Source organism: Coenobita brevimanus, chromosome 57, assembly GCF_032717465.1.
Source record: "Coenobita brevimanus isolate Jiangsu-jjx chromosome 57, ASM3271746v2, whole genome shotgun sequence".
NCBI lineage: Eukaryota > Metazoa > Arthropoda > Malacostraca > Decapoda > Coenobitidae > Coenobita > Coenobita brevimanus.
This window is the reverse complement of record NC_137010.1, coordinates 59,766,216-59,787,451: the sequence shown is the minus strand read 5'-3', so window position 1 is coordinate 59,787,451 and position 21,236 is coordinate 59,766,216. Positions and strand designations below refer to the sequence as shown.

At 42.4% G+C, this 21,236-nt stretch overlaps 1 protein-coding gene and 1 non-coding gene across 2 annotated transcripts in view; both read left to right on the top strand.

Moving 5' to 3' along the window:
- The window catches only part of LOC145402051 (nucleoprotein TPR-like), a gene marked incomplete at its 3' end in the record, with an annotated part of 419,889 nt that overhangs the window by 174,475 nt on the left and 224,178 nt on the right, over window positions 1-21,236 (top strand). The window contains exon 19 of the mRNA XM_080274148.1: window positions 16,250-16,448. Within this exon, the coding sequence (XP_080130274.1) occupies window positions 16,250-16,448 (199 nt within the window). The remainder of the gene's footprint in view (window positions 1-16,249; window positions 16,449-21,236) is intronic.
- LOC145402380 (5S ribosomal RNA) lies at window positions 17,705-17,823 on the top strand. The gene has a single exon (XR_013897737.1). It is a non-coding gene; the product is annotated as a 5S ribosomal RNA (ribosomal RNA).

The following is a 21,236-nucleotide window of genomic DNA, read 5'->3' as shown; positions in this document are numbered from 1 at the left end:
GATAGGTACAGGTGAACAACAAGTCAGTGTGTATAGTTAATACTGTATATAGTGTATATATATATATTTTTTATATAAAATAACAAAATATGGGACTATATAATATCATTTTATAGTATCTGTGCAATATAAACTAAACTTTGAAAAAGTATCCCAAGGAAATTAGCCAGTAATTATGTAACCATGAACAACATGGAAAAAGCGTACACAAGCAAAGAGAAACAAACTATAGAAAATCATTACATACAAAAAAAAAAAAAAAAAGAAAGAAAGAAAGAAAGAAAAGTAAGAAAGAAAAAAGAGAAATAGAGTAAGATCACGTAACAAACAAATGAAAATAAGTGTAAGTGTTACTACATAAGTCAAAATACCACATAAACTACAAACAAAAAAGCAAATTGTTGTCTCCACATACAAGTGGCACGAAACATCATCACTATCATCGACCGCAGCATATGTTAGGACTGCAGTTATTACAATTATGTTACTCCATATTACAATAATGTAACTACAAACGATATGTAACAATTATGTAACGACAAACGATTGCATTATGTTACACTAACTACAATTATGTACCTACAAACGATATGTAACAATTATGTAACGACAAAACAGTTGCATTAACAAGATGTAACTTTTATGTAACTTTAACTACAATTATAAGGCCAAGACACTTATGTAATAGTTGCATTAACAAAATGTAACTACAGTTATAAGGCCAACACAATTATGCATTAACACAATATAAGTCATACAATTGTAGCACAATTCTGTATTACCAGTATCATCATACAAGTTAGGTGAATCACTATTTACTATATTATATGTATACAATATTCATACAATTTACTTTTACAATATTATGTATTTCACTTAATTAGCTTATAAGTTCATTATAATGTGTATACATTATATATTAATATATTAGAACTATTAAATGTCGATGGTACGCCATTTTTGCGCGGCCGAGCAATGTGGTAGGTCTCCATATTATAATTGTAAATCATACTAGATAGATAGATAAATAGATAGATAGTGAGACAGATAGAAGCAGGAAGTCAAATGATGAGAAGGTGTTGTGTCTGCGAGAATCGAGCAGTGCTAAACATGCTTACACACTCTTAACACTGAGGAAAGCTGACGACAGCGGCCAGTAAGGAGATGATGCAGTTAGCTGTCAGCAGTCCTCTCGTGAACAAAGATCCACGAGGAACACACGTGACACACCCCTGCTACACCAGATTTTAGGAAAGAGAGAGGAGAAGGAGACAAGCGACCCTAGAGAGAGGTCGAGACGGAGATTAGCCTTAGAACAGAGAGAGAGAGAGATAGCGAGACAGGGAGGTAGCTACCCGGGACTTATACTCTTTCCATGTGAGAGACCTGTTTAATATTTCCAAGACAAATAAAAATAGTCCCATACTATTCTTTACCTCTCCCGGCACTACATGACATCTGGTGGGGAAGCTACTACAAGATATAAAAGCCGCTCGACCACAAGTCTAAAATATACTTCTCTACAAGTAACTACAAAGTCTTTATGACACCTGTACTCCACATACATACCTCAGCAGTCCCATCTCCACTGCTTTCCACTCTTGACTTTTCATTTTCATGCCACACCATAGTCTCACATCCATATGGTAAAGTTGGCACTAACACTCTTTCATGTAAGCCCTGCATAGCTGCAGCACTCATGCCTCTGTTTCTTATCAAGGCCTTCATAGCACCAGCTAGTTTCCTTCCTTGTGTCTCTACTTTCCACCTCTTTTGCACATTTTCCTCTTTTTTCTGTCACTGTACCCATGTATTTGAACTCTCACCAATTCCAGTCTCTCTCCATTCACTGTAACATCACACTGGGAGTCACCTTCTCTCTCGATTACCATCACTTCACCCTTTTCTGCATTTGCACTCAAGTCACGACACTTACAGATATCAGCAAAACTTTGTGCTCGACTGCCAAGTTCTTGTCTGGTATTTGCAAGTAGCACTGCATCATCAGCATACAACAAATTTGAGATATTCCATCCATCACTATTCATTACCAATGCCATCCCTCTCTCCACCACTCGTGTTTTTACTTCTCTCATCACGCCATGTATGTGTACATTGAACAACCATGGGGATATCACACAATCTTGTCGTCTGCCCACATTGATTGTGAACCATTCACATAGATGCCCATTTACCCTTACGTATGCCTCACAGTCATCGTAAAAACTCTTGAGGGCACCTAGAAGCTTACCATCTACACCATACATGTGCAAAAAAAAAATAAAATAAAAAACAAGGTTTCTGTATTTAGCTGGAAGGGTCATAGATACAGTGCCCTCACACAATGAATGAGTTTATGGGTGGCAGACGAGCTCGTTCAAAGTTAATTCTTTCACTGTGTACAACATATCTTATGAAAAAAATAGCATATGAGCAGCACGGCTCCTTCATAGTCCACTTTTTGAGTCATAGAGATGTACTAAAGGGGCATGTTTCAAACACATACAGTTCAGATATATAAAATATAAAACACATGGTTATATACCTTAAATGAAGCAGATGATGGCCCTGATTGGCTTGAATACAGATAGTTCTGAGGCAGGGAAATACACTTAGTCTGTCCTCGCCACATCACCCTCCACTCCCTCGTTCCCGTAACCAGTCTCGCCCTTATCACATGACTGAACCACTTCCCTACGTGCCTCTACCTCATTCAGTTCTCCTATAAAACCTTCAAAGTCCAAAGATGACACCAGTGACATCACATCATCATCGTCTTCCCAAGGAAGTGTAGCAGACGATGTAGAGGCAACTGGTTCCTGTTGTTCTTGAGTTCAGTGGTAGCATGTGATGAGTGTTTGTTTTCTTTTGTTGACTTCCATATTGTGCCTTTCAATGTAATGACAAAAAGTGGTTTCTGCTCCACTGAGCACTTCCTGCGGTAGCTGGTTTCAATTGCCTTGACTTCTCTCAGAACATACATTGCTGCTAGAATTTTACTGATCTTAGGCAAATACACATAGGCAAATCTTCATCCTCCATTGGATTATGCTCAAAACTTTGCTCATATCTGGCCTTTTGTGCAACGCCTATTGGGGGAAGGGGGGGGGTGGTCGTTCAATATGGGAGATGGCGGTTATGGCCTACTCTTTCCCCTGATTTCGTTCACTTGGGGTTCAACTCATTCATTATGGTTTTGTGGGCCTGATTACCCCCTGCTCGTTCACTAGGCAAATCATTTACTCTGAATACATTTACTGTGTGAGGGCACTGTACAGTACTCCCTTATGAGTATTGTTTCCTGTTAGTACGTATTTGGAACAGCAGGAATGGAAAGTCGCAGGTACAGTAAAAGTTCTCTCATTTGGCATCTTCGAGACCAAGCAAGTGCCAAAAGAGCAAAAAGTGCAGGATAACCGGGAAAACCTGCCAAAAAGTTTCTGTTAGTCATGGTCGGTCAGCCAAATGCAATCGCAGTGTCTAGCAAGTATTATTGGTCAACCCTAAGCACTGAATAATTAATTAGCATCTTATGTTTGATATATTTAATGATACAATACACATGAACTTACCTTAACCTACATGTATTTACATATTTACTCTACACCGTGAAATAGCACGATAAAGTTTCCAAACTTTCGAAAGGTGTCACTTACAAAGCCAGGCACTCACAAGTCTTGATGGCCGACAGCGCATGCAGTGTTGGCAGGCAGAAATCTGAAAAAATGCTAAGCTCAGCTTTAAAACACGCTAAGCTATAGGTGAACCGTTCAAATTTTCACGCTTAATTGGACTTCAAATTGCACTAGATATAGAAGAAAATCTAATATTTATTTGCACTAAATTATTTTGAAAGGCGCTAGATCTAACGCCAACAGCACCAAATTGGCAACTATGGGTGCCAGTCAGCTCAGCATATGTGCCGGAAGAGCAGAAACTTTTGTAATGGGACTATTTAAGAAAACTGCCAAAGACTGGAAATACCATAATACCAAATGCTGAATGAGAGGACTTTTACTGTGTATTGAGCCCATTGACAAGTAATGGAGTAGTGAGCATGGAAGTAAAGAAGTTATTGCATGACAGTAGTGTGATCACCACTCTAATGAACAGTATGGAAGTGAAGTTACGACTTTGTTATGAGTGAGGAAGGTGGATATGGGTTATGTGAGGGAAACGTATGGAGTTAACATAGAGAGAGACAGACATAGGTGAGGATGTTAAGGATCGTGGCAGTGTTGACATGGATGTACTGGAACATGTTAGAAGTACCCTGACATGGTTTGATCATATATTTTTTTTTTTTTATATATATAACCCGCGGCGTCCCGTCAACGTTCTTTAAAGTCCACACATTTTGTCACTGCCAATCCTGTCGACGTACTTTAACGCGCTGCAATTGCAAAGTCCATAATTTGCACAATTTTCAATATTCGCGCAAGATATTCGATTCGCCTGCCTAATAATAATAATAATAATAATAATAATAATAATCTGGCCTTTTGTTTCTCAAAAGTGCCAGTTCTTCCTTTTGGGAATTCACTAGCGCTCGACACACATACATTATTTTTACAATTACAAGAATTGTGACATTTCTTGTATATAATACGAGCTACATCATATATACATGAAAGTGGCAATAATTAAACCCTATAATCATCCATCATAGTACCTCTCTCCAGGTCATAGCATTTTGAAAAAAGAAAGGCTTTCAGCTGTCTCTTAAAGGATTCAACAGTAGAGAGTTGTCTTATGGACAATGGCAATCTGTTATATAATCTAGGGGCTCTATATGCAAAAGAACGATCAGAGAAAGATGACTGGTGAATGGCTCCTGGCTTATCAAGACGCAAGGAATCATCTTCACTGCGTAACATCACACCCGGGCATGTCGATGGGAGTTTTAACAATTCAGCAAGATACTTCGGTTCACCAAACTTAAGAACCTTGAATGTAATAAGACACAGTTTAAATTCAATTCTAGCCTTTACTGGTAACCAATGCAACTCAATCAGAAACTGGGTAGTTGAGGTTCTCGGGGGGAGACCAAAGATAAGCCGTGCTGCCCTGTTCAACACAGACTGAACTTTTGTTAGTATATTATTTGGAAGACCAGCCCACAGTGAATTACAATAATCAACACGAGACAAGACCACTGCATGGACCAATGTTAAGAGGCACCATCTATTCAGGAATCTTCTCACAGAGTACAGATTTCTGATATGCAAGTTACACCCTCTTACAACCTGATTAATATGTTCTTTGTAATTTAACTTAGAATTAAAATAAACACCCAGATTTCGAACAGAACTGACTGAATGCAGCTGTGACACGCCAATGTTCAAAGCCAGGGCATTGTCAGTGTCATCACCCCTTCTGTTTCCTCTGATGATGATGATCTCAGTTTTACCATCATTCAGTTTAAGCTTCCTCTTAGCCATCCAAATCTTAATATCAGACATTAGAGATTCAAACTTTGTCTTAGTATCGTTGATATCTGGCATCTTAACATAGAGCTGGGTGTCATCAGCATAAAAATGATAGGACACATCATGAGCATCAAGTAGAGACAATAAACTACTTGTGTAGATAGTAAATAGAATTGGACCCAAAACTCATCCCTGAGGGACTCCAAATAGAAGAGGAACAGAATCAGAGCTAGCGCAATCAACAACCACTCTCTGAGATCTGTCCAACAGGTATGACTTAAGGAGCAAAAGGGCACTATCACGAACGCCATAAAAATACAGATCATCCAACAATAGTTTATGATCTACTGTATCAAAAGCTGCAGACAGATCCAAAAGAACTAGGAGAGAGGACATCCCACTACAAGTGTTTGCCACCAAGTCACTCTGAATCCTTGTTAGTGCAGTTTCAGTTGAATGGTATTTTCTGTAAGCTGATTGAACAACAGGAACAACTCGGTTGTGTTCCAGTAGTGGTAAGAGTTGATCGAGTATGGCCCGCTCAATAATCTTGGATAAAAAAGATAGGTTAGAGACAGGACGATAATTTGTCATTTTCTCGACATCGAGGCCAGGTTTCTTAATTAGGGGCCTAAGCAAAGCACGTTTCTCAGACTGCACAAAATTACTTTCTAAGAAGCATCTATTTATTATGTTGCAGATAAAGTCTGCAGCATGCTCATACACATCAGGCAGTTGTGACATGTTACATGGATTGAGTGAGCAAAATGTTTTATTAAGTTCTCTGATGTAACATTTGACTTTGTTTACATCCAGTGGATGAAATGTTGAAAGCAAATGATCCCCGGTGCACTGTGGCTGGAAGTCAACTGAGTATGCTTCACTAGGAGAACTGCTGTCTAAATCACTTCTTATGCGAGATATCTTACTTGTAAAAAATGAAGCAAAATCAGAAGCCAATTGGGCATCAGATAAAGAAGTTGGTTTAACAATTACATTCCTCTGACCAACCAAATTGTTCACAACTGCAGACAGTTTTTTTTTTATCACCACCACATGAATCAACTTTATTTTGGAAATACCTAGCCTTTTGGGCTTTTACAGTGTGAACGACTGCTCTTCTCGCAAAAACATAACGCAAACGAGTTACTTCGGTCCGCTGCAAGCGCCACTCACGTTCTGCCCTTCTACGTTGTCTACGCAAAGAATTAATGGATGGACCATACCACGGAGAATTATCACGTACAGTGATTGTTTTTACTACCTCAGGACAATAATGGTCAAAAATTGACCTGAGCTCGTTGTTGTAAATATCAACCAATTCACCAGAAGAAAGACTTGAAGAATCGATGGGGTTTAAACGTTGATCAATTTCAAAACACATCAACTGGCAGTCAACGCTGTTGTAATTTCTGAACCTGATGACCTTTTTATATGAAGGGGATTTCGGGACATCAAAACTAAGAGTGATCAGAGCATGATCAGAGATGAGGGGGTCAAATGAGTCAACCTCCACATCTGATACGCGCCTGCAACCAACAGGGGACAAGATCAAGTCAAGGACATGTCCCGAGACATGAGTTGGATTACTCACATGATTGAAAAAATTGTTCTGGGTGATCAACTCAAGGAATTCTGAAGAAAATGGTTTTGACTTTGGACTGTCAACCCAATAATTGAAATCACCACAAACAAGAAGTCCTCCAGGTTTAAGAGAAAACCCTTCAAGAAACTGCCCAAACTCCTCCATAAAACCTCGATCTCTGCCCGGATGACCTGGTCGATAGACAATTGCAATTCTAATGGTATTCTGATGGAAATTTATTAATACTTCCATAAATTCAAATGATGATGGGGTCAGGTCTGAGTCAATGAGAGAAACATTTGCAAGTGCTGCTGAGTAGATGAGTGCTACGCCTCCTCCTGGATAGTCAGCAGCAGGCCTGGGAATACTAATAACAGAATGTGTCTTAGGCAAAGCATTACGAATAATATCGATATCAGACTCATACAACCAGGTTTCAGTCAGGCACAATATGTCAAGCTCGTGCTGATTTAGGGTTTCATTAATATAGTCTATCTTATTACGGATGGAATGAATATTTAAAAGACCCATCCTTAACTGGTTCAAGAGGGACGTAGTCAGTTTTTTGAATGGTCAAAATTGGTGTTTTCAATCAATCTATTCCTATGAGAAATCATAATTGGACATTCTCTACTTAAAGCAAAATGGGCAACCACCTGTGACTTTGAATTAGCTTCTTGATGTCTTAAAGATGAGCAGTTGATGCATTTGGGAGAATTTCTGTTACTACAGTCCTTAGATTTATGGGCTTCAGCACAAAAGACACATTTAGGTTCATCACTTTTTCCTAGAACATCTCTCAAATGTATGACCAAAGCCTTGACAGTGATGACACTGTGTAACCCAGAATCTATCGAAAGCGCGGCATGTTGTAAGATCCACATAGATGTAATTGCCCTGTTCTACAATGGAGGATCTCACCTCTGGCAACATCTTCAAGACAGCAGTTTTTGTGTCATTCCTTGTCCTTGTGAAGAGAAGGTTGAGGGTACAACCTCGATCAACGAGCATCTTAATTTTATTGTTTTTTCTCAGAATATTTGGGATGATGTCAGAGTCATCCAAGGAAGAGGAAAGACCTGTCACGGTCATTTTAGGCAACATTTTCTTTGGCCCTGATATGCAAAAAGTGCCCTCAGAGCCAAAATGATCAGTCAGCACCCCAGTTGCTTCACCCTTAGCCTCAGCTGACGGAAACTTCATTACCAACCCACCAGCCTTGGTCTTAAGGCAGCTGTCAACCGGTACCGAGTTAAGTACGCCTCTGATGTCTTCTGGTCCCATCTGATTTGTCAGGGCACTAGCGCCACTCTCTGGTTTCACAATCAGTACATGCTGACTATGAATGGCTTTTTTCTGGCCATGAGCACTGATCTCAATCACGCCCCCAGGCAGATCCTTCCCTCCCCCCACGAGAGACCCGCGAACAGCATCCGCCAATGACTTGGCCTGATCTTGTGTGACCACCATGGGTGATGAGACCTTGGTCTCTAGTGCCTCCAGTCTATTTGATACGTCTCTGATTGCTTGAAGGATTGGCCCAGTAACTTTATTTTCGTACTCATTCTTGGTACTACTTCCTCCACCAGCCAAGACCTCGTCTGCTGGTGCAACACACTGGCTACACAGCCAGCGAAAGCCCAGTTGGTGGCTCCTCTTCATGAATGGATAGTCGCCTGCATCCAAATTTTCACAAGCTATATGAATCCACTCGCTGCAGTAGGCACACTTCAGTGCTTGTGCACTTTTTGCTACAGACCTACTGCAGCGAGGGCACTGGTGTTGTTTACTCATGATAAGGGAGAACAAAACACAAAACAAAATGACAACAACAGCAAAATGTATATACAATACTACCCAGGAAAAACCCGGGTAGCGCCGCTCCCGTTTGTGTCACCCTAATTTAGGAGAAAAAAAGAAAACCGAAAGAAAAAAAAGCACAAAAAACAGAAATGGAAAAAAAACAAAAAAAACAGGATGTCTGCAAGGTCACCACGAGCAGGTGGGGTACGACTTGACTACCCTTCTAGGAAAGGTAACCCAAACCGAGGTGCCGCAGAAGTGCTGAGATGGTATTGAAACTTTTCCCAATTCGAGCTTTACAGCAGCAGCAAATACGTCACTTAGGCAAGACCTCATTGGTTACGATACTGCCACTGCGCAAAGCAAGCCTCCCCTAACTGCCACCAGGCAGGCAGCCTCCCAGACCCAGCGTGACCCGCACACGCCCTTGTCTGGGTCACTCACCTGTTAGCAGTGACCCAGGTCAGACATGGCGCGTAAAGGTCTCTCAGAGGACGAAATACAATCCGCCCTGGATGCCTTCACTGGAGATAGTGATTCTCCGCTGGATGACGATGTGGAGGATAGGGATAATGTGCAGCCTGAGGAGGAAACAACCAGCAGTGATGAGGAGGTCCCTTCGCCAAGGAAAAAGCGGTATGTTACGTATCATAAGGGGAGGGAAGGCCAGCCTGGACGCCATGCACATGCACGGACCTCTCTCCATCCCCTAGAGAGAGATTCTGATGAGGACGAGGACGAGGACGAGGATGAGGACGGCGGCGTAGGACGTGATGTAACCTCGTGGTTGGGGAGGGAGAAAATTTCACCTCGAGGATCAGAAGGTGCGGCGAGAAGGCAAATCAGGTATGGTCCTTCTTTATTGTCTGGGGAAGGCAAAAGTGAGGGGTGAAAGGGAAAGTGGTGTGGCGGGAGTGCGGTTGAAAGGGAAAGTGGTGTGGCGGGAGTGAGCGGTGAAAGGGAAAGTGGTGTGAGGGAGGCAGCACGAGCACGTGGTGTACGTGGGCATCGGGGAGGCGAGGTGGAGCCGCTCCCTAGCACGTCTTTCGCCCCACAATATTCCCTCACTTCCTCCCCACAGCCCCATGATGTGGGGAAAGGAAGGGAAAGGGGAAAGGAAAAGGGAGAGGGAAGAGAAGTGCGAGTGAGGAAGGGCGACGCTCTCCACCTCCCCAACCTCCCCCACCACCCTCCCCTCCCCACCCTGACGAAGGCGACGATGGGGACGAGGCTGGAGACGGTAGTGTGTCGTGGAACTGGGAAGATGGGAGTAATTTTACTCCCATCATTCACCCTTTCACTGAGGAGTGGCGGTCTGGTTGCATGGCTCGAGGTATGCATGCGGGCTCCACTAGGGTGGATTTCTTTCACCTGTTCTTTGGGGAGGAGTTTGTGGGCCGCATGGTGGAGCAGACGAACCTCCTGGCAAGAAGCCAGCGCCGTGAAAGTGAAAGTCTAGGTACTAGAAGCAGGCACTCCCAGCAATATGACTATCCTGTAACCCTTGCTTAGATGTTCTTATTTTTTGCCCTGGTTCTCTTGATGGGTGTTGTAAGAAAAAATCAAATTCCTGCATACTGGACGACGGACCCACTGACCAGCACACCTTTCTTTGGAAAGGCAATGGGTCATAATCGATTCCAGCAGATTCTCGGCTGCCTCCACTTTTATGATGCAGACGACCCTGCTAATGCCAATAACACAGATAAAATGAGGAGAATTAGGCTTGTCTTTGATCACCTACGGGAAATGTTCCGCTCGTCATTTTATCCATACGGAGACCTCATCATAAACGAGAGTCTTGTGTTGTGGAGAGGCAATATTTCTTTTCTTCAGTACATACCCAGCAAGAGACACCATTTCGGGTTCAAGATCTTTGTTATGTGTGACTGTAAGACTGGTTATGTGCAGGACATAGTCTTGTACACGGGTGCACAGACAGACATAACAGAAGATCGTAGTATTGGACTCTCAGGGGCCGTGGTGAAGACAATGATAGAGGAGTACCTTCATTGTGGTCATGTGTCGTACCTGGACAACTGGTACACTAGCCCTCTTCTCGCTCGGTTCCTCCACCAACACGACACCGGAGTCTGTGGTACAGTAAAGAGAAACCATCGCCATATGGTCAAGGTAGGGAGGAAACTTGACAAGAACGAGGTGGTTTTCTTCCAGGCAAATAACATCCTTGCCACCCTGTGGAACCACAACAGGGAAGTTTGCCTCCTGTCAACTGTACACAGCCCCCTGATGCACCGCACAGACTCCATTGATCACCGCAGCGAGAGAAGGCGCCACGTCTGGAAACCCGAGTCGGTACTGGACTACAGTCTTAACATGAGACAAGTGGATCAGTCAGACTCCATGATTTCCAGTGTGGACTGTGCCAGGACCACGATGAAGTGGTACAAAAAGCTCTTCTTCCACTTGCTCGACATCACGGTCCTGGTCCTGAACGCACACTACCTCCATGCCATGACAACGGGAATCTGTGAGACCTTTGAGGGGTTTGTGAGGGAGCTGTCTCATGAAATTATCGCCAGGTATGCACAGGACAGGCCCCCACTCCGCACCTGCACCCCCATGGCTGCCCAGACTCCCCTACGCCTCGCAGGATGCCACTACCCGAGCACTATCCCTTCCCAACCAAACCGTGGTAAACCCCAGCGATGCTGCCATGTATGCAAGCACTCGACAGTAAGACCAGCCACTAAGAGAAAAGACACAAGGTACGAGTGTGCAGAGTGCAATGTTGCGTTGTGCCTTCAGCCCTGTTTCAAAGAATATCAGAATTACCTACTCTACTGAAACTGTGTGTGATAGCGATAATATGACACTCACTGTAGAAGTAAGGGTTGTACATACTGTGTGTGATAATATGACGCTCAGTATAGTGGTAAGGTCAGTAAGTATGTGATAAGAATTATATAAAGTTGAAACGTGTGTAATGTTAGTGGTAAAATATTATATAAGTTGAGAAATAGTGTAAGCTGAAACAAGTGATATCACAAGTACACCCACTGTGTAAATCTGTGAAAATATGACGCTCAGTAGAACAGTCGGGTATGTAAATATGTGATAGCATTGATATAAAGTGGAAACGGGTGTAGTGTTAGTGGGAAAGTAATTTATAAGTTGATAAATAGTGTAAGTTGAAACAAATGATATCGCGATCACACTCACTGTGTAAATATGCGATCATATGACGCTCAGTAGAATAGTCTATCTATCTATCTATCTATCTATAGCCTGACGCCCTAATCCTGCAAAGGGTGGCCACAGACAAAACGCCTCCAAGTCGCTCTGTCACCCACCATTTGACTACCCTCCCCCCAACTCACGCCCCCCCCCTCCCTCATATACCTCTCAACTCCATCCTTCCACCTCATCCTCGGTCTACCTCTCCCTCTCCTTCCCTCCACCTCACCTACATACACCCTCTTAGTCAGTCTTTCATTCTCCATTCTCTTCACATGTCCAAACCACCTCAGTGTATTTCTCCTAATCTTCTCAACCACATCCACATCCACCCCACAGCGTTCCTTCACTTCTTCATTCGTCAACCTGTCCCTCCACGTCACTCCACATGCTCCTCTCAAGTAACTCATTTCCACTGCTCTCACTCTTGACTTGTTCCCCTCTTGCAAGGTCCATGCCTCGCTTCCATACGTCAGGGTAGGGATCACAATACTATCATGCAGTGACTTCTTAACTTCCATACTCACCTCCCTATTTCTGATCACTGCTTTCAGTGTACCAACAACCTTCCTTCCCTGCTGTACCCTTTCACGCACTTCATCCCCCAAAGTTCCATCCTTACTCATCACACTACCCAAGTACTTGAATGCACTCACATTCTCCATATCCTCACCATCCAACCTCACTGCACACTCTGTGACTTCATTCCTCTCAAACACCATAACTTTACTTTTGTTTACATTAACTTTCAGATTCCTCCTCCTACACACTGTCCCAAATTCATTCACCAAACCTTGCAACTCCATTCATCTTCACTCAACAGTACTGTATCATCAGCAAACAGCAACACCGGAAGCTTCCAAATCTCACCCTCATTCATTAGAGCCACCCCCACATCCACTGCCCTACCCTGCACCTCCTTTACAACCCCATCCATGTATATATTAAACAGCCAACACAACCCTGTTTCAGTCCCACATTGAGATCAAAGAACTCACTCAGCTCACCATCCACTCGCACAGTAGCCCTAGCTCCCTCGTACATACTCTTCACAGCACTCAACAATTTCCCCTCCACTCCATATATTCTTAATACCTTCCACATACCTTGCCTATCTATTCTGTCATAAGCTTTCTCCAAGTCCATGAAGGCAGCATACACTTTCCTTCCCTTCTCTATAACTTCTTCACTAAACATCTTAGAACAAATATCTGATCTGCACACCCTTTTCCCTTCCTAAATCCCCCTTGTTCTTCTCCAGCTAGCTCCTCTGTCATATGCTTAACCCTATCAATGAGTATTCTACCATATATTTTACCAGTCACACTAAGTAGGCAAATACCCCTATGGTTACCACATACTTCTCTCTCCCCTTTTCCTTTGTATATAGGAACAATTATACCTGATTTCCAGTCCTCTGGAACCCTTCCCTCTTCCCAAGCCAATCTACACAACTTCCATATCCACTCCACAACAATCTCACCCCCATACCTAAGCATTTCACCACACACTTCATCAATTCCTGGGGCTTTTTCCAACTTAATCTTCATCGCTTCCACTACTTCCGCCCTACTGATCTCACCCTCCCTTCTCTCATTTCTTTTTCTCCCAGCCATTCCCCAACCACTTATACTCGCACTGCTCTCACTCTCTACATTCAACAAATCCTCAAAGTGCTCCTTCCATCTCCTCAGTTTCTCTCTCTTCTCCACCAACAATCTATTATTCCTATCTTTCACTCCCCTACTATTTCCCCTTTCACACTGTCTTACTTTCTTTACGTTTTTCGAAAACAATTTCTTACTCTCCTTCCATTTCACACTCAGATTCCTCCCAAACTCTTCATCCACTTTCTTTTTACTCTCCTTCACCAGTCTCTTGACCTCCCTTCTCCTGCTCACATTTACCTCTCTCTTCTCTCTCTCATCTTCTCCCCTACCTCTACTCGCTAACCATTCACTATATGCCTTCTTCTTTTGTTCCACAGCTCGTTTCACCTCATCATTCCACCATGCTGTCCCTTGCACACCCTTGCATCTCCTCCTCACTCCACAAACCGCCTTACACGCTGCACCTATCTCTTCCGTGAATATCTTACATACGTCTTCCACCCCTTCCATCTGCTCAAGCTCATACCTTCCCAATCTTTCTTCCACTATGCTCTTATACTCTGTCATTTTCTCACTGTCTTGCAATTTCTCCACTCTTCTCACAGGAGTTACTTCCTCCTATCTTCCCCTTCGTCTCCTCAACCACTTTCTTTGCAGCTCTACCTTGGCCATCACTAAGTGATGGTCCAAGACTCCATTCCCCCACCCTCTCCACACTCTTGCATCCAACACTTGTTTTCTCATTCGCTCATCCACACACACGTAGTCTATCATTGCCTTTCGTTCAACAAGTTTACCATCCATTCCCCTCATTACTCTCCATGTATACCGGTGGATCATCTTATGCCGAAAGTAGGTGTTGGCTATTGCCAACCCCTTACAAGCAAGGTCTCCAAATATGTGATAACAATTATATAAAGTGGAAACATGTGTCATGTTAGTGGAGAAGTATTATATAAGTAGAAAAATTGGTTGTAAGTTGAAACAATAGTCATAGCAACTTCACCTGCTGTGTAATTATGCGCTATTATTACGCTAAATATTATCGTAAGGCCTGAAACTATCTAAAAACAGTTCTCTAAAGTGGAAAAGGGTATAATGTTATTGGAAAAGTATTATGTGGGTTGAAAAAAGAGAATGCGAGTTGAAACAACAGTCACAGCGAGTTCACTCACTACGTAAATATGCGCCAACTTAACACTAAATATTATCGAAAGGCCTGTAAATACGTAAAAACAGCTCTCTAAAGTGGAAAAGGGTTGAATGTTATTGGAGATGTATTATATAAGTTGAAAAAATGATATGTATGATGGATCAGCAATGTTAGCGATTCATTGGTGAACAGTTTGGGCGATTTCGCTAGGTTCGCCCGATGGAAAAATGCTTATTTCACCTCTATTTTTGTATAAAATCCAATTTACTCTTGTACCACATGTTTTTTTGTTTGTAATAAATACATATCTATCTACTTTTATTGGTTTCCCAGACTTATAATACCATAGAAAACGTGAGAGCCACAGACCACCTCCACAGAACACGGTACCAGGTGTAACGAAGGTATACCTGTTTAGGCCACTTATGGACCCCGGTGAACACTTTCTTTGTGATTGGCCATTGTTTCTCACCAAAAGCGGAAGTTTGAGCCAAAAAAATTTTGGTCCAAAAATGGTCAGGATTGGGGGGTGTCAGTGGTGGAAAAGTGGTCGGGACGGGGCGGGTTAATGACTGTGTCCTCTTTTTCTGATAAGGGCTGTGGTATTGCCCCTGGGTAGAGGACTTTGGTTTTGGAGCATGTAGCACTTTATGACTGGATGCCCTTCCTGATGTCCATCAGTGACCCTTAGTTAGACCTGAACCTCCGACTCTTTGGTCAGAGCGCTCTGACCCACTGAGCCATGGCTGGTACAGAGAACTGAGAGTTAATAATTGACTAGGAGAGTACATGTGAGTGAAGTGGAGGAGGAGAGGGAGATGAAGCATGATGTTGAAGGATATTGTATCCAAGTGACCTTTGATAGCACAAAGAGTCATACTGCAAGTGGCTTTGAAGATTTTGTAACACCTCTTTCTTTCTGATTTATTTTGCTAATTGCACCTCAGTATCATCTATGTTATTGATGCAAAGTATGACAGTATTAAATTGAATCTCTTAACACAGATGAAAATGTTAAGGTGTATCCATTCATCCACCCAATAATGCAAAATTTATTGCTGAAGAAGAGGCTCTACAAAATTTGCTATGCCACTTCCTTTTTTTTTTTTTTTCTCTTTCAAGTATGTGGGAAATCTCTATGATAACGGTAGTGATCATGAGGAGGTTTATTTTAATAGAAATTTAAAGAACCTGTGGCAGAAAGCATGGAAAGAAGTGTTCAAGGCAAGTTAACAGTCAGGAGAGCACAAATCCATCCATCCATGACATTAGGAGGGGGCTAGGCTACTTAGTCCTGAGATTGAAGGTGAGAGTGACCAGTTGCTTATCCCTTAGAGGCACTATGGCATCAGTAAAGCCCAACCACCTTGCATATATAGATACATAGTGGCCTCATCTGGTTGGAGCACCTTAACTCACTAGACCAGCAGGCTATACAGATAATTCTAATTTCTTGTTGGGCTCCTGCCAGGTTCCACTCCAGCTGCTGCCTCTCAGGCCAAGCTTCGGGAGTTGGAGTCACAGTTGGCTGAGGAGAAGCAAAAGGTGACTGCTGCCCAGGCCGGCCTTGACCAGACCCGCCACACACTGGCCGAGATGGTGGAAATCAACAAGAAGTATGAGATGCAACTGGAAGAGAGCAACAAGGCATGCAGTACTGCAAGGGAGGAGTGAGTATTCTACAGTCAGTACATTTTTCACCTGATAGAACTGGGCCATCCTCTACAACTTGAATACCAAGTCATGATTAGCTACATGAAATCTGACGAGCTTTAGTTGTGAGGTCATAGTGAGTCTGCTTGGCTGCTATAGCCTATTCAAATTCATTTGAGAAGAGAAGAGCCTTAAGCTTTTGAAAGCTGGCATCAGATTAGTTGTCTGACTGCATTCATGAGTAAAGATGTATTCTAAATCATTTTTATTACAAGGGTTGCAATAACTATTTGATGATAAGATTGCTCAAATAAAATATCTATATACTGTATCTATCTATCTATAGCCAGACGCCTTAATCACATGAGGGGTGGCCACAAACAAATCGCCTCCACGTCATCCTGTCCCCTGCCATTTCACTCTCCTGCTTCCAGCTCACACCCCCCTCTCTCATATACATCTCCACTCCATCCCTCCATCTTATACTTGGCCTCCCCTTCCCCCTCCCCCACTCCACCTCACTCACATACACTCTCCTTGTCAGTCTCTCACTCTCCATCCTCTCCACATGGCCAAATCACCTCCATGTGTTTCTCCTAACGCTTCCTTATCACATCCACATCCACACCACAACTCTCCTTCACATCCTCATTTGTCATTTTCTCTCCATGTGACTCCACATTCTCCTCTCAAATGACTCATAAATAAAATGGTAGGTGGGGATGCTCACCATCCACTCCCTCGATGTAGTGCTGCTCTTGGGTGTCTGCTCTTTCCTTTCCTCCATCCTTCTTCACTTCCATCCTCTTCTGTCTTTCTTTCCTTCATTCTTTCCTCATCCTACTGCCTACAGGTGACTTTATACTCCCGCTTCTGTCTTTCTTTCCTTCATTCTTCCCTTTTCCTTCTGCCTGTGAGTGACTGCACTGAGTGACAAGCCAATGGTTTCCTGTACACCAGGAAACCACTTAGGGACGTACTATAAAATCCCAGAGTTTAGGCAGTCCAGCGGCGACGTTCAGTCGTCAGACATTCCTGAGTGTCAGCCATCCTTATTCTAAAAAATCTGGACTGTCAGTCTTGGCGAAACCCAGTTTTGGCGTTTGAATACCATGACAGTCGCTAGATTGGGTGAGATTGCGCTGCAAGAACACTAAAAGCGCGCAAATTTTGAATGTTTCTTCTGTTTAATAAACCAGACACTGCAAACCTATTCTTAACCGTTATTTTTATGTACGAAATAAGTACATTTGCGCTGGAATTGGTATCAAATGCCAACGGCCATACCACGTTGAGTACACCGCTTCCCGTCCGATCAGCGAAGTTAAGCAACGTTGGGTCTGGTTAGTACTTGGATGGGTGACCGCCTGGGAACACCAGATGCTGTTGGCATCCCTACATGGCAAGTGGGGTTGGTGGAGGATTAGTGCCCCTCCCTGTAAAACAATTAACTCTAAGCCATTGGCCACCCCATCTGGGATACATGGCGTCTGGCAATGAATGAATGAATGAATGAATGATGGTAGAATGCATAAAGAGGATGCATATTCAAGCAAGATACAGTGTAATGTATAGCCTAGACTGAATTATGATTTATCCTCCTTTTGCAGTTATTTGCAAGATAATAATTATTGAGATTATCCAGACTTGATTTCATACGAGCAAAGTGAATGGATTATTGCATTCTTCATAGATTTCCATGATGTTCCTGGCCAGCTCACCAGTCATGAATTATACAGCAGTTTATCCAGGTTGTGTGCACTTTCATTCATGCAGCAGTATATCAGTTCCTAAATTTATATTGCAAAATGTAAATACGGAGTTACTGGAGAATTATTTTTAGCGTGGAGACTAATTTACTTCTTTACAAAGCTGGTTGAATGGTGACATTCATTGCAGCACCAACACAAGAGGGATGCAGTAACACTCCATTCTTTTTCAGCTGCTTCTTTCCACACCTGTCATCCAGCCATGACCAGCAGACCATACTAGAAAACATAGGTTATAAGATGTGTGTACTGTAACAGTTGTTCTTTCAGTTTCTATATATCTAGCTATAGTTTTTTCCCTACATTATTGTCACCTTCTCTGTTTGAGGTATTACTAGTAAATTTCCAGTTTAGATCAGTAATTATACTACTCTGAGATTCACATTCTTTATCATTACCTTTCCCTTCAAGCAGTATGCAATGATTTCCTAAGTTACATGGTATATACAGTAGCTAATTATTTCTGTCCCTGTCTGCTAGACAAGCTTTCCTATTTGTTTCCCAGAAATCATTCCATTTCTATAGTACTTTCATCCAGTTCTATCTATCTATCTATCTATCTATCTATTGCCAGATAGATAGATAGATATATTTTCAGACTGGTTACTGTTCTGTTTTCCCAGCTTTCTCCTATTCTGGTCATATGCTTGATGCTTGTCTCCTTCACTAAATATTTCTCTCATTACTTCCTGTTTTGTGGTAGGTGGTGGCGACCATCATCCACTCACTTCATGTAGTGCTGCCTACTTCCTTAGCTTTTATCATTCTTTTTCTGTGCCTGCCCTCCACTCTTCCTATTTCTCCTATCTTTCCTGTCACTTCTTATTCCTTTTCTTTCCTTTACAGGTGGCTTTACATTGAGTGACAAGCTTAATGGTTTCCTGTAAGCCTAGAAACCATTTACAACGCTGGGTGGTAACCATATAACCAAACCATACGTGCTCCCTACGTGTCAACAAGTGGGTTGGTGGAGGGTTGGTGCCCCTCCCTGTAAAACAACTAACTCAGTGTCAAATGGCCACCCTTTGTGGGATTGTGGTGTCTGGCAATAGATAGATAGATAGATAGACTTCCTGTTTGTTAGTCATTGCTTAACTGCACATTTCATGCTTTTGTATATCCCTTGTACCCTAACCAATATTCCATGACTTTTCTACACCTATCTACTCCTCCATTACAATAACATGTCATTTCTATCCAGTTACTGTAACTAGTTTTTATATATGCATGGAACAGGCCATTTCCTCAGGCCTGTTGCTATTTGTAAGTAAGAACAGCTCTTGGGATAGAAAGATGCCCTTTTTTTTTTTTTTTTTTTTTTTTTTTTTTTTTTTAATAAATATAATTCGTGTGAAAAAATCTGCATTTACTAACAAGTTTTGCTTTAAAGCCAACACACCTGTGCTCAAATCTGAGTGCTTGATTGAAACTGGCAATATTTCAGCCAGCATCCTAACCAATCAATTCACTCATACCTGTGTTTGGTAACCTTACCCAACTATCTTAACTACATTAGCTTATCAATTTATTTTGGTGCAAAAACGTATCACATTTTTCAAGAAAGAGCTAAAGTGATTGCACATACTTGTCGGTACTGATGAAGAATTTGTGTCTGTTTTATTATCAGTATCTGAAACTTAACTGTGAGATCACTAAAACAGGTGAAAAATACAAACCAAACTAACCATTTACCAATGCTGACCAAACTCTGATATGTGTAATTTCTGCCATGTAATATAGTATTGTATATGCACTTCTTACACGTTATTTTTTCATGACTTTTCATATGCAAGAAGTGTCACACAATGATGTTGGACTAGAGGCAGAAGCTTACTGCCTTGCCCTCAAATGTGCTAACTAAAGCACTGAGCTGGCTAACACACAAACTTTCAAACAGTTGCCATTTCAAAAATCTATTCAGAAAGTACACAGGTAGTCTGAAATAAACTAGAAAGCATAATTTAATATCCTAACTCAATATTACGCGCCACGTCATCACCATAGAAGTTTTTGTTTACTCGTAATCATTACGGAAGCGTTTAGTCTCGTCAAATGTTATGAACAGCCTTGTGTTTCTCATATATTTTAGCCTGCTAGGGAAAATTTGATTCCTGAATAATTAAGTTTTTATAAATGGAAAAACCGGTTATCATAATTATCTATCTATCTATCTATCTATTGCCAGACGCCTCAATCCCGTTTGGGGTGGCCACAAACAAATTGCCTCCAAGTCGCCCTGTCCCCCGCCATTTCACTCCCCTGCTCCCAACTCACACCCCCCTCTCTCATATACCTCTCCACCCCATCTCTCCATCTCATCCTCGGCCTCCCCCTCCCTCTTTCCCCCTCCACCTCACTCACATACACTCTCTTCGTCAGTCTTTCACCCTCCATCCTCTCCACATTTTGCAATATGAAAGGGGGGTCTCTTGTGGCGTTTATCCTCCTGTGACATTCCAATACTATTTTACGCCATAAGCAGGTGATGAACGCCTGACATGAACAACAAATTTATTTATGGTACAAAAAACAGGAACATCAGACGCTCACTTTCGTCAGTACTGGCGTTTAGTTTCTATAGTACGGCCCTTACTATGCTGGGTGGTAACCATATAACCAAATTTTGGCGCTTGGTGGTTTAGTGGGTAATTACGGCGCTTCAATTGGATTGAGCTGGTGAAGGTTTATAACTAAGGGGTGGTTGGGGTTTATTGCTCACGTAATGCCACTCAGGGATGAGTGAAGCTGGTCACTCTCATCTTAAATGTCAGGACCAACTTGCCTAGCTGCAGGCTCCCACACTTCTTATGGGGTGGCATAGGCTTGGATAATGGATGGATGGATGGATGGACATAGTTGTTTCCATAGATTATAGTGGTAGGTGGGGGCACCCATCATCCACCCACTTAGTGTAGTGGTACCCTGTTTTTAGGGTAGCTGTACATTGAGTGGCAAGCTAAATGATTTCCTGTAAACCAGGAAATCATTTACAACGCTGGGTGGTAACCTTATAACCAACCAACACGTGTTCCCTAC